The 14099-nt window shown below is 42.7% G+C and overlaps 1 protein-coding gene across 2 annotated transcripts in view; it reads right to left on the bottom strand.

Annotated features, from left to right (window-relative positions):
• The window catches only part of TMEM164 (transmembrane protein 164), a 35182-nt gene extending 23566 nt beyond the window's left edge, over positions 1–11616 (bottom strand). The window contains exons 1-2 of one of the 2 annotated variants that reach the window (XM_071442468.1): positions 11282–11616; positions 10590–11151 (exon numbers count right to left, since the gene is read on the bottom strand). In XM_071442468.1, the coding sequence (XP_071298569.1) occupies positions 10590–10955 (366 nt within the window). In that variant the 5' untranslated portion in view covers positions 10956–11151; positions 11282–11616. The remainder of the gene's footprint in view (positions 1–10589; positions 11152–11281) is intronic. The other variant, XM_071442469.1, reaches the window with a different exon arrangement.
• Between the last annotated feature and the right edge of the window lie 2483 nt (positions 11617–14099).

The raw sequence follows: 14099 nt of genomic DNA, 5'->3' as shown, positions 1-14099 counted from the left end.
TTCTTTCAAGCGTTGCAGGGTTAGGAAGAGGCCTCCAATGGGTACTGAAATTAATCACTACCAGACCATGTACTTACAGCAATAGAGGTGTTCAAAGCTGGATCATCCTACTGAGCCCTTTCACACACAAGGGGCTTCCTGTCATTACTATACAAATCAATGTACACATTCCAAATATTTCCAGGTCAAGTTCCTAATAGACAGACAGCTGGTATGTTCCATTCAAGTCTCAACAACAGCTTAGAACACAACACACACTCAAATTGTTTTTCCCAAGTCATACAGCACTCTTAACAAAGGCAGAGTAAGAGAGGCAGCAATTGAATTTAATGGAATCTACCTCAAGACATTTTCTCAGTGAACACTGTTAAAATCCAATCAGTTTCTCTGAAGTCTTGCATTTAAAAAGCAAGCTGTTCCAACTCACTAGGGCAGGTTAAGGAGGAACAGAACATAACAGGTGCATGATTAGAATCACTAATGGATGTTTTCCTGTGCTAAGGGAAACAAAGAAGAAAAAAAGTACATGTCAGAAAAATCTTATGAGAGCTCTGTGTATCACCTTGCATGCAAGACCAATACAGCTTGTGGGAAAAGTGTCTGACTCTTATTATGCTTCATTATTCCATTGTTGCATATTTTGGAATAAACTTTGTTTACTAACTAAAGTTCCTTGAATTGTGGACTATATTTTCCCTTCTTTGGAGATCATAAATACCTTGTACAGCTCTTCTGTGATAAGTATTTTCTCACATGTGACCTGTGTGCAGAGTCAAACTTCTTAAACTCTTCATGTTGTATGTTAGCAAAAAGAGATATGATATCCAGAGACTCACCAGTTCACCTGGAGTCTTAAATTTGATTATTTTATCATTTCCTTAAATTCAGAAATATGACAGGAGATATATGTAACTGTTGTAGCATGGTTAACACTTCCATGGAACAAATTCTGCTCTTCCAAGGGAGAATTCAATTTCTTTTTATCTTATCTCCTACATCTTAAAAAAAAACCAAAAAAACAAAAAAAACCACAACACCCACCAAACAATCCCCCCCCAACCCTATAAATTGATCTTTTTCTCTGTATGCACAAAATAAACAAGCTATAAATATGTCTCAATGACATTAGACCCTGCAGAGTACTCAAACTACTACATGGCAGAGCAGAAGCTACAATCTGAGTCTGAGTACTGCCTGAGTCCCAGCACTGAGCACTAAAACAGCTCACATTTAAAAAAGATGGCAGTGTTACAAGGACTGAGATGGACATACCAATTTAAATCACTTCCATGGAGACAGGCAAAGAAGAGAATACGATTCACAGCTGATTATTTTTATTTCAACTCTACTAAAAGAAACAGTTTCAGACCCTGATGAGGGGAAAATCAAATATTTAACTCTTTTAAGCATGAAAATCCCTCTTTTAAAGGGATCTTGCAGAAAATAAGCCTGACTTCCATTTTTCATGACAGCAGAGAAATGATAACCAGAATTTTTATGCTAAAAGTTTTTAGGATCATGGAAGAGATTTTCAAATGCTTCAGCTTTAGCAGCTTAATATCAACACTTTCTCTCTACATATGTAGATACTTGCCAGGATAAACAAATCTCAGCTTCTTAAAGGAAAATTTTAAAGGACACACTTGCATCTGATTTTTCAAACATGTGTACCAAAAGTGTCATTACTCAGCTCAGAGTATCAGCAGTCTTAAATACACAGTTGACAGCAGACAAGCTCATAAGCTCCAACACAAGTGTTCCCACACTGATCCCATAATCCTACTACTCTGCAGTGCCATATTGGAAATCCAATCCTTTGCCTTGCAGGAGGGAACAGTTCTGTTCCACAACCCAAAGAATGCTGAGTTAAACCAGCAGCAGGGCTGTGCACAGCTCCCAGCCCCTGTTCTCCTGCAGAACTCCTGAGTTTTGAGGCACTGGGGCTCAGAGTCCCCAGCCCAGGTGGCACTGCAGAGCTCCAGCAGACACAGGCACTGTGTATGGTAAAGCACAACAAAGTTCTCCTTGCCCAAGGCAGGGTAACTCAACTTTCAATTTAGAAGAAACACTAGGAAACAAGTTCAGTGTCCCCCCTTCTTCTGTCACCTGTTATATTTTCACCTTACAAATGAAAGAAGAACAAAAGAATTAGCCCAAAATAGACAAAATTAGCTATTTTGGATGGGGAAAATTAACTACAAAATATACATTGTCTGATAGGCTGGATTATGAGCATAGTTCTGACCACTGCCTTTCCCTTCCCACGCTCAAAAAAAAAAGTTACAAAAATCTTCTACACAGAGATTAATATCTGTAAAAGACTGAGGCTAATGGGTGCAAGAGAAGGAGGAAGTACAAAATCATGTGTGGCACTCAGGAAATGCAAAGATAAGAGGTCCTAGATGGGGCCAGTACTGAGAGACAGGATGGCTGAAGAAGCAGAAGCACAGGACCAGAAGATTCTACAACTGTTCTCAGGCAGTAAATTGCAGAGAATCTCCTAACTCTGGTCAATCCACAGTTCACTTCAACCTTGAGGACCCAGATGAAAACAAAAATTCAGAAATTCTGTCACTATACTTTGCAATACCATAATTACAATTATCCATCCCCTTGGGAAATGTTTCTAGCATGAAGAACTGCATGGCCAGCCCTGCCTTGCAGTCCAGAGACAAAGGTCACACCACCACACACGATGGATCAGCAGGGCTGGAGATCTGGGGACTCCACTGTCCAGCACAGCACCAATTAACTATTCCTTCCTTGAGACAGGACCTTAGGGACACTGAGCTCATGGCTGGTCTGAACTAGTGCAGGACTGGGCTGCAAATCATTTCTGGCATGTCAAGCATTATATGTGCTGCAATTAATCTCATTAATTTGGAGATATTAGTGGGCTTGATTCTTTTTTTTTCTAGATTAATATAGAAATACTTTTATTCAAGAAACCTATTTTACAGTTTGCATATCTGGGCTTCAGCAATAGGTAAGTGCACCAGTTTAAAGAAGTGGGAAAAAGTGTACAAACCATCAAACATAGCTGGTTTCCTATTTTACATTTAACTGTACTGCTAGATTGAAAAATAATAAAAAAATAAAAATAATATCTGTGGTTTGACAAGTTCAGACTGCTAAATCTGGAAAAAAAAGGAAAAGATACCAAAAGATGTTGCATTCTAATTGCTAAATAGGAGCACGTTGAATGTATTTAATATTTTAGTATAAAAACCACTGCTGCCTCAGTGCAGCTGTCAGACAGGTTCAGGGATTAATGTGTCCTATGTTAATCTAGTGCTAAGGGTACTCATGATTCAAAGCAAGACTGCTGTCAGAGCATTAAGAAATACTACAATAAAAGTAGTTTGTGTGTTACATACAGCAGACTGTGGAACACAATGAGCTGCTGGTTCCATCCCCAGCTTCCCAGTTCTACCCAGGGATGGAAGATGTGTAGCAAGCTGAACAGCTTCCACCCTCTACAATCTAATATATTGTACATGACCCATGTCCATTGGGACATTCTAGATTAGTCTCCCCTTCCACAGGCTTACTTAGTTTAATCAGCAAACCCATATTCACCTTCTTCCCTTTTAGAGGCTCAGGTGAAAGATTTCTAGACTTCTTATAGTCATGATTAATTATTAACACATGACTCAGGTCCTTCTATGAGTGCATTAGTGTGGTGGTTTGACAGGAAATATGTTTTCTGGGATGCTGTGGTCAGGCCAATGGGTGCTCAGATTTATAAGGTGTCCAGTGTGGTTACTGCTGCTGTTTTCATTCACCACTCCACTGAAATCCTACTAGATGTAGGATTTCTTTTTTGCCTGTTTCAGGCAGCTACTCCTGAAACATCAGTTTAAGTTACCAACAAACAACCTACATGGTGTGTGAAACTGCCAAATAGGATAAACAATCCATCCTAAAAATATATTGCAGCCAAAAGCAATACATCATAACCCTGGATAGTACACTGAAAGCTCTGTTCTGGAAAAAAAATCTAAACAAAAGCAGAAAAAAGAAACAAAAAGAGGCCTTTATCTCCCTAATAGCTTGTTCAAACTACACATGTCACACTTTGAATGATATTTGCTTTAAATCTGTGATTATCTCATCAAAACAAACCAATATCTGGTTACCTAATCATTCATCCAGTGGCCTTTAGATGATAACACTCAGTGTAAATATTTGGGGTCAGAGAAAGCTAAGCTTTTTCATCCACAGTTTCCGATCATGCAGTTCCTACTCCTGCTCAGAGAGCAAGATACCTGTTCTCAACTCCCCACTTTTTATGTTCTTTTCTCCTAAGAATATTCAGAACAAAGGAAAGAATTATCTAAGAATGCATTACAGCCTGCAGCACATCAGTATTTCCAAATTCTAGCAACTTCAAAACCAAGGCTTAACTAAGAGCTTTAGACTCCAATTCCTGAGCTAGAACATTGACCAGCACCATGACATGTTCCTGTGGTCCCTGGCACCTGGACTAAAGCTTAGGATCAAGCATCACTGGCCAAATCTTGTTTAAATTAAAAAGGCTGGTCCATAATCACTTCAAACAAAGAAAACTGAATCACAGCCTTAGGACACATTTGCTATCCTCTTAATACTAAACAAAAAAATTTCTGACTAAGAAACCCTGCCTTGCCTCATACGAATGTTTCCCCATTTCTCTGCTATAGGCTGGGATTCACTAAAAGTAAACACAATGGTGAAACAAAGTATAAACAGTGTTAAAACTATCACAGAAAAGCTTTTCCTATATGTAATTATTACAATAATTGCAGTATCAGTAAAAGCCTCTAAACTCCAGTTGACTGTGTTTTTTAAACACAATAAAATCATTGCTTAAAAATAAGACAAATAAAAGAAATCAGGACAAAAGTAACAATTAATAAAAAACCTGCCAGTTCTGGGAACCAGGGGCAGATTAAGCTATCCAAGCATGTCCTGGTGCTCTGAAGGCCAGACCAATGGTTCTGGAACACTGCAGACTGGGGATACAGGAGCTGATGGATTCTCCCTGAGCTGTCACTCCCTGTCTGTGTCCCTGAGGTTGCTCTCATCTTCCTGGAAGGAAAATGCACTCCTTTGCAAGAAATGAGCTCTGACACCAAGAAACACTGGTGCTGTTAGTGCTCTAATTCTTCTTCATCTGCCCTTTGTCACCACACACCAGCATGAATTTCCTCTCTAGCCATCCCCTGTAAGGAAGCTGTAAAAAGCAAGACTTATGTTCAAAAGAAAGTCTATGTTCATAGACTTGCACTTTGAAAAATGCATATATTTTCATAAGAAATTGTGTCCCTTTAATTCAAGGTTTTGAGGAGCCAGAATATAAAAAAATATACAACTTAACTGATTCTTCCAAACATTACAAAGGATATAGGAACCATGTATACAAATTAAAAGGAAAAAAAAAGGAGTAAGTAATTACGTAGATATATTTTGCTACATATTCCCAAATGATGCAGAATTCAGTCAAGCTATGTTTATTATGTAATTTCTGAAAACAGCCATTGTTTCAAAAAACAGTAACTTCTTTTGCAGAGGACAGAAAGGATCCAGGTCTCTAAAGAAGCCAGAACTGGAAATAATGAACACATAATTTAGTATTCACTGAGCTGCAGATGCACTTAGCACTCACTTTATTTATGCAAACATCAGACCAAAATCACCAGGTGAAACCTATCCTTCTTTCCACCTATTGCTTCCCTGTTACATTTGCTTTTCTTGGCCTAAAAAAATCACCAAAGTAATAACCCAGCAAAACAGATGTTTCCCACAAACACACTTTTCTTTATTCCAAACAAATGTCAGTCCTTAACTGGCTGAAGTGGAATAATTCAGTGAAGAACTGGAAGAGAATTACAATAACTGACCAGCTGAAATTTACCACTGAGAAATTATTTTTGCAAAACTGTTTCTAGAATAAAATAGAATTACAAAATTTATTTTAAGATTGGTATTAAAGAACCATTCTGGAAGAAGGCCTAGACATACTAAAGTCAACTTCAAAATCCACAGCAGTTTACAAGAACAAGTGGCTGTACCTATCATTTTAGAATTAGACTACAGTCATGTTTCTGCCACTTCCTTAAGGTTTCAATAAAATTATACACATGCTGTTTTAATTTCTACAGACTGGTCAGTCATAACCTGCAGTGTTTAATACTGAAGATCCTCTTAAAAAGAAAAACATTATAATAATCACATAATCATTAATGTTGGAAAGGACCTTTTAAGCTTACTTCACCCTACCAGTGTTACCTACAACCTCTGCTTTAGATGGCTTTTTCCTTACTTTTTTCTTTTTTTGCTTACAAGTTTCTCTTTTGCAATACAGACTAATTTTAGCCCTGGCTCCTGCATACACCTAATTTTAATTGGCTGTTAACTCCAGCTGGGTGTCTTCAGGACATCAAGAGACACCTGTGTTTACTCATTTGCATTAAGTTACCTTGATTGTGAATAGCAGGTTGCAAATTCTGTGTGTCAAATTACAAACTGGGAGTACAGGAACAAATGATGTAGAACAAGTTCTTGATATAAATTCTAACTGCTCCTTCACTAAATGTGAAACAAAGAACTGCTACACAAACACAAGGGGTTTGGCTGAAAAGTAACATCTTAGGTTACAATGTCAGATGTAACCAAAAGTATGAATTCTATTCCCAGCTGTTAAAACAAGGTGGGGCAGTGTTCTTCATCTCCTTCACCACTCATCCTCTCTCCAGGGGGACATTTATTAATGGGCATTGGGTCTCACTGCACGACTGATACAGTTACATCATCCCAGTGGGAGATGCTCCACTAGGGGAGGAGCCAAGCATTCCTACCTGGATATAACCTGGGATTTGGAACACCAGAGCAGCCTTTTCCCACTGGATTCCCACAGGAAGACCAAACCCATCTACACCACCACTGGAGCTTCAGAGGAAAACCACACCCTTCTACAGCATCACTACTTCAACAGAACCCCAGCTGGCACTGCAGGAGCACTGCAGCCACCTTAATTGCACTGCTACCAACACCCTGGCCCACAGGGTGTCAGGCTGTATCCTGACCCTGTTACTGTTTCTGTACTATTGCATTTATTTTAATCTTCCTATTAAATTGTAGTTCTGACTTGGTATCTGTCACTGGTTTGCTTTCCAACTAGTACAAGTAAAAAAAAATATATAGTTTAAAGAATACAGTACAGATAAAGAAAATTGGTTAGAAATCATTTGGTTTGACATTGCAAAGAGTGAAATTTTCCTTTCACTTCACTAAAGCAATGCTCATAGACAGGGACACAACACTTGTGTGCATACTTCTCAACAAGCACAAGACCTGGCTGCTGCTCAAGGTCTGCTTCACAGAGCTTGTAAAGAAATCAATAGTGCTGTATTTGGCTCTCGAGGAAATCTTCCCTCTCACACTGCTCAAAAGAAACTATAAACATTTCCTTCACACAGCCAATTTCAATACCACAATGATGTCCTCTAAAATATTAGAAAGGATTAATGTCTTGAAAATATAACACCAGCTCCTTAAACATGTGCTGATTTTTGTTTCCTGCTACGGAAAGGCAAAGGTTTTGAACAGCCTAGGGATTTAATGTTTCCCTCTTATGTCAGGTCTGCAGCAGCACTGGTCCAATCATATTGCCAGTCCTAAAAGGAGAGTGGTTTGTGGCTTGCTTTTGTTTTCTAACAGAGGTATTCAAATAATTGTCACTAAGACCATTTTTTATGTAAAGAAAAAGTTCACTATGAATTCCTTCACAGACTTCTCTCCTTGCTGCATCACACACTAACTAAACACCATGCTGCACAAACAATCCCCATCCCCACCCCACAGCTGGCAGAGAAACCACACCAGTTTCCATTCACCTGTGTTACAAAATATATATCATTTTTTAAGACTTAAACCATTTCTCTCTCAATGATGCTGCATGAGTGACACTGGTGAAGAAACACCCTTCCTCCTCCAAAAGCTAAGCAAGAAGCCAAAACCCAGAACAGGAAATGAGTGCCACAGCTTCTAGGAATTCAAGCAGATGACGAGGTGGCAACGAATTCTGGGAAGCTGGTTAGCCATGAGACCTGTTGAGGCAGTTAAATACATTCACTTGATCAACACTTCATCCTTGCAATGACACATCTAAACTAGTTCTTTCCACTTATGAAAAGATTTGAACACAGGTTGGCATGATAGGCAAAACTCAGACACCTGGTCAGAACAGACTCATTTCTAAAACTCAGTAACCATTGTACTACACAATTTTATCTGCCCAAATGCACACACACCTAACTTCCATTTTACTTTGATGCCATTTCAGTCTTAGGTCTTTTAAGAGCATGAATTTTGCTTTTATGCAGGGAAAATCTGAAGCATAATTTTGAGTTTCAAATATTTTTGGCTCAGAGCCCAGAGTATTTGTTGCTGAGGTGAAACAGTCTCAGCTGAAGACAATGAAAACAGAAATAGAGTGAAAGAAGAGACCTTTATCAACAGCTACTGTTGGCTTCCCTTTGAAGTGATCTTGATTGTTGTAGCACATTTCATCTCTTCACCTTCTACTTTGTTCATGCTATTATTTACACAGCAGGATTATGTACACACTACTGCAAGAAGAGAAGTGAAGGGCAAATATATTTTCACATATTTCATCTTACAAATCTGTTGCCCTCAGCAAATTCGGGCCAGGATAACAATGTTTTCCAACCATGTATTACTTGTCTGCTGGTGAAGGTCATTGACAATCTTTGGCTCTAACTCTCTTTGTCTGCTGAAAGCCATTGGTTTTGCCATTATTTTCTTTCTCTACATTAAGCCTAAGCCTATTTCTAATGCAACTTTTTGAGGATGAAAGGGCATGACTTCCACATTTTGCCAATATGCTCACCTTCTCAATTTCACAAATGCTGGAACACCATTTCTAGTGAGTAATTAGCCAGGATTATTTTTTAAACTTCACAATTAGTCAAAAAGAGATTCAGAAATGGCAATGCCTGACTACAGAGCTTAACTCTCAATAGACTCCATCTCCCTTTCAGGAGGCACCATTGAAAGAGGTGAGCAGAACTGGCTGTCCCAGGTCTGTGGAGGCATTCAGCTGAATACTTAGTGTTATCATCATCACATAAAGACAACTAAACTCTCACCAGATCCTACTGTTAATATATCCTCACCTCTTTTCCAGAGAATTAATACGAAAATTTTCCAGTTATCATTGAGTACTGCCTAGAAAGGAAATGTGGCCATATTAATTTATTTTAATTATTTCTACATAGTCCTTGCATACCTTCACCCCAATACTGACTGACTGATTTCACAACAATCCTTTATCACTTCATGGGAAGGAAGCGTCCTATGCTGTAAATTACTGAGCAAACACTGCATCACAGCCTAGGAATTTACATAACCTACTACTTTTTTCTGGAGCTGTAAATGAATTGCTGTAAAGGTCTTGAATATTGCAGTATCAGCTTGTCCCCCTGCCCTTGAAATAAAACCCATCTCTCAAACCACTGGAACAACCAGAAAAGATATTTCCCTGCCTTTTAGGTATTGGTCTCCAGCTGTGAATCCAATGACTGGCTAGATCTGATTCTGCCCAAATCACCTCACATACTGCAATAGGAGACCCAGAATGGCATTGATCTGATTTTCATCTGTTATTGATCTTAGACAGACACTGCTATCATGGCAACTTTCATAAAAGCCTTTTTGACATTCTTCGCTTAATTCTTGACCTTGAATTTTTTAAGCTATTCAGTGCTGAGGGTATAAAATTAGCAAAATAATAATATTTTTGACATCTCCAACACTCCGTAACAAGCTCAGCAAAACTGATAGTTAAGTACATGCACAGAAATATTAACAAACACAGCTTATAAGCTTTAGATAGTCCAGTTCAGTAACAGTTTGTCTATGTATCCATTATTTTGAAATCTACACAAACTGCACATTATTACACATCAACAACCATGCCCCAAGTCATAAAAGCAAATGGATTATCCACACATGTTAGGCCACATCAGTTTGTTCACCCCACATATGAGAAACAGGTAACACCTGTTTCTTTACTATTCAGCCTCTAAAATTACAAAGGTAAACCAACAGTATCTGCACAATGAGTAATTTGTTTCTCCAACACCTTCACAAAATAGAATCACACCTCTAGAAGGCACTTGCTTGAAAAAGCTGCACGTAAATTACATAGCTGGTTTTGCATTTAATCTTGTTTTGATTAGATTTGGTGCAAATTTTAGCACTGCTGTGAGTGCGAATAGCACCTTCTATTCTTGAAGTAAGGATCAGGTGAAGGCAAGTGATGAGAAAGCCTTAATCATCTACACTTTCAACCAGAGATCTGGACATTAGTTATAGCTACAATTTCACCTTTTAATCTGACTTGGGTTTTTTGATAGATTTTGATTCAACTGACCCAAAATCTATGTTTTAAAATATTTATACCATTCTTGGCATTTATATTTTTGCTAGGCACTTCTGGTCCACAAACCAACTAAGGGGGGGAAAATACTGTTTGGCAAGTACATCACAAATCAAACTTGCAGGTGACCCTGCACAAGCCTTACCTGCATCATGGTGACCACGTGGCAGGGATTCAGGAGGTAAATGACAGTCCTGGTGGCGAACTTGAACCCCACCTCCAGCCCAAAGATGAGGCAGAGCAGCACCAGCAGCACGTTCTTGCCCAGGCTCTCCTGCTTAGTCTGGGGCTGCTGCAGCAGATTCTCCAGCTCCTGGACGTGCTGCTGCCTCAGCTTCCACAGGGACACGAGGATCTCCACGGTGCCCACACTGAGGAACACCAAACTCTCCAGCAGGCGCTGCTGGCCGGAGAGAAAGGCGGCGCATTCGGGCCCTCCATTGCCGGCAAAGCTGGGGTCCACCCCGCCATACATCCAGTCCAGGAGGTTGTGGAGGCTGTAGCGAGACATGGCGGGGACCTCTTCTCCAGGAACAGGTAGGAGCAAGACGGAATCAAAGCCAAAACACTGCCGGGCTGACGAAGCACGAAACGCTGCCGCTGCAGCCCTTCCTTGCGAGGCTCCGTGAGAAGCGGGCAGCTCCGCTCGGGGCACGGGCACTTCTTCCCTTCCCTTCCGCCGCCCGGAGAGTCCCGCACGCAGCAGCCTGAGGGGAGCAGAGGCCGCAGCTGCACGGAGCCTGCCAGCTCCAGACCCCCACCCCGGGACCCTCCTGTCCCCGCCCGGCTCTGCCGCCCACCGCTCTTCCTTTCCTCCCGGATCTGAGCTGCCCTTACCCGCGGCCAGCGCCGTCTCCAGCCCCCTCAGCCCGCCCCGCTGTCCCCGCGCTGCCCCCGCATCCGCGGGCGCGGTACCTCCGCGGGCGGGCGGGTGTCAGGGAGCGGCAGGCCTGGCGCCCCCGGCCATGGCGCCGGCCCCGGCGAGGGACGGGAAGGAGGAAGCACCGCTGCGCTCGGCGGCAGCGCCGGCACGGCCGAGACTCCGGGCCCGAGCGGGCGGGCCGCTCCCCGCGGCTGGCCCGGCCCTTGCCCGGCGCCGCAGCATCACCCCACCGACGTGCCTGACTCACGCCGAAAAATGGACGAGTCCCCCGAATTGGCTGCGCCCGGCCGCCCGCTCCTCCCTCCTGCACGGCTGCGCCCGCCTCCCTCCGCTCCCCACCGCCTCCCTTCGCCGCCGCTGCCTCGGCGGGTGCGCGCTCCCCGTGCCCGGCTCCCTCCCGCCTGTTGCCGCTGATTTCGCCCGGCCGCCCCCCTTCTTCCTCCTCCTCCTCCTCCTCCTCCTCCTCCTCTTCCTCCTCTTCCCGCGGTTCGCCCCCTCAGTGCCACCGGCCGAGAGGGCGGCAAGGACCGGGCACGGCTCTGCACGCCCGTCAGCGCCGTCCTGTTCGCCGACCCGATCGGCAGCGACCTTAACTCGATAAACGAGTTTTTCAAGTGCCATTGCAGCAGATAGAGGTAGGTCGGCCGAGGAAGGACAAACCTGAAAGGGGCTCCAGCTCCAAACCCGAGCGGGGCTCCAGCTCAGCTCCAGTGTGACATGGGCAGGTGCCCCCAGCCAGGTGTGCCCAGTGTCGCACACAGTGCCCGCAGCCAAGTGTGCCCCATATCACACACAGGTGCCCCCAGCCAGGTGTGCCCAGTGTCACACACAGGTGCCCCCAGCCAGGTGTGCCCAGTGTCACACACAGTGCCCGCAGCCAGGTGTGCCCAGTGTCTCACACACAGGTGCCCCCAGCCAGGTGTGCCCCGTGTCACACACAGGTGCCCCCAGCCAGGTGTGCCCAGTGTCACACACAGGTGCCTTCAGCCAGGTGTGCCCCGTGTCACACACAGGTGCCCCCAGCCAGGTGTGCCCAGTGTCTTGCACAGAGCACAGGCCCCACTTGTCTCAGTGCTTAGACTCTTTACTGCCATGTGTGCCCTGTGCAGCAGAGCGCGGGTTTGGTTCCTGGTTTGTAGCATTGTGAAGAGGTTGTATTGCAAATATGTAACTCTGTCTGAAAGGCAAAGGTCTGAGGGGATCCGGAGGGAGAAGCAGGTTAAGGGGATATTTTCAAGGCAATCAGAGCCAGGTCATCCCCTGAGAGCTGTCTCCTACAGATTTTATTTCACATTAGCTGCATGCAGCACATCGCTCTCCCCATCCTGATTATTTCAGGGCTTTCCTTCTCCACAGGACAGCATTAGGACAGCACCATCACTGGCCAAACTGCTGAGCCTGATTAATTGAAAATAAAACCCTAGTTCCACAAATAAGCTTGAAAAGACCAGTTAGATATCAATACTGGCTGAGTCAAAAGTGATTTCTATATAGACACAGCAGCAGCAATACCTGGTCTGTAAAGCTGGAGGCTGTATGTCACTGCCATTGCTGTGGAAGAAATTACTCCCTTTTGGGGAGAGAAGGGATCCCACCAGGCTTTTCCAAAATCTTCAAGGACTCCTTTCCACTATTAGAGCTTAATAAGTATTCTACAAAATGCTGGTTTTTCAGTCACTGCTGATTGATTAAACCCCCTATTGTTGATCTAAACCTGCAGCACAATGTTCCTGCAAATTCCTGCCCCATTAACTGAATACACACATACCTGCAACACACACTGCTGGTATGTGTGTAATGCTGCATTACCCTGCTTCACAGTCTGAATTCTCAAAACAAGCAGTTCAGCACTAACACCAATATTTGGCAGTTTTCTTCTTCCCCTATTTCTAAACTGTAGGATTACTGTTCAAAAAGATACTCTGTTTCTAGACCACAGGATTACTGCTCACAAAGCACAGAGTATTTTCTCTTAGGGTCTGCCAATGAACAACCTGGGACAGATCTGTCCTTTCCACTCCCTCAGTCACATACAACAGGACAGCTACTGCTGCTGGCAGCAATCCCAGGCAGTTTTATACCTTGTCTCTGCATTTCAGTCTCTCACCTTTAGCAGTGTCTGGGGTCTGGGTCTCCGACTTCTTTCCTGAGCTTATCTTTGGTGAAGTGAAAAACCCTTTCCATTAGAACAGCAGTACATTGTCAGGTGCTGGTATTTCAGATGTAGTGATTTCTTTAGAATATGGCCTAGTCTCAAGAATATGAGGCCTTGGTTGAGTAGTTTGGGGTTGCTGTGCTTTTTTCAAAGATTGCCAGTGAAGAGCAACTGACTGAAAACATGAAAGTGGGCAGCATTTTGCCCACAAAAAAAAAAAAGCATTTGCAAAATGTCAGCTTGTCCATTGAAGAGGAAGGAAAGAGAACAGCTAAATAAAGACAGAAGTCATGAAAGCTAAAGATTTAAGCAATCAATAGGTAAGACTTCACAGGAAGGAAATTTAAAGAGAGGAGTTAAGAAAAGCAATAATGCCTTAGAAAATAATTCAGAGGGCCATTTATCCCAATTGTGAGTAGAACAGAAATAGCAGTAAGCTTATCTTGGCCACATCATGAGGTCTCTATTGACCTTAAGCACGTGAAGAAAATACAAAGGAAGATGGGTCAAATCACTAAGAATAAGAAAGAAATACTAAAAAAGGTACTGCTGAATTGAACTGTCAAGAGTTACCAGATAAAAACTGCTCTTTACATATATTTGTACTAAGAAGGATA

Source organism: Agelaius tricolor, unplaced genomic scaffold (genome assembly GCF_023055355.1).
Source record: "Agelaius tricolor isolate 1412-34295 unplaced genomic scaffold, bAgeTri1.0.p SCAF_17, whole genome shotgun sequence".
Classification (NCBI taxonomy): Eukaryota; Metazoa; Chordata; class Aves; order Passeriformes; family Icteridae; genus Agelaius; species Agelaius tricolor.
This window is presented reverse-complemented; position numbering and strand designations above follow the sequence as displayed.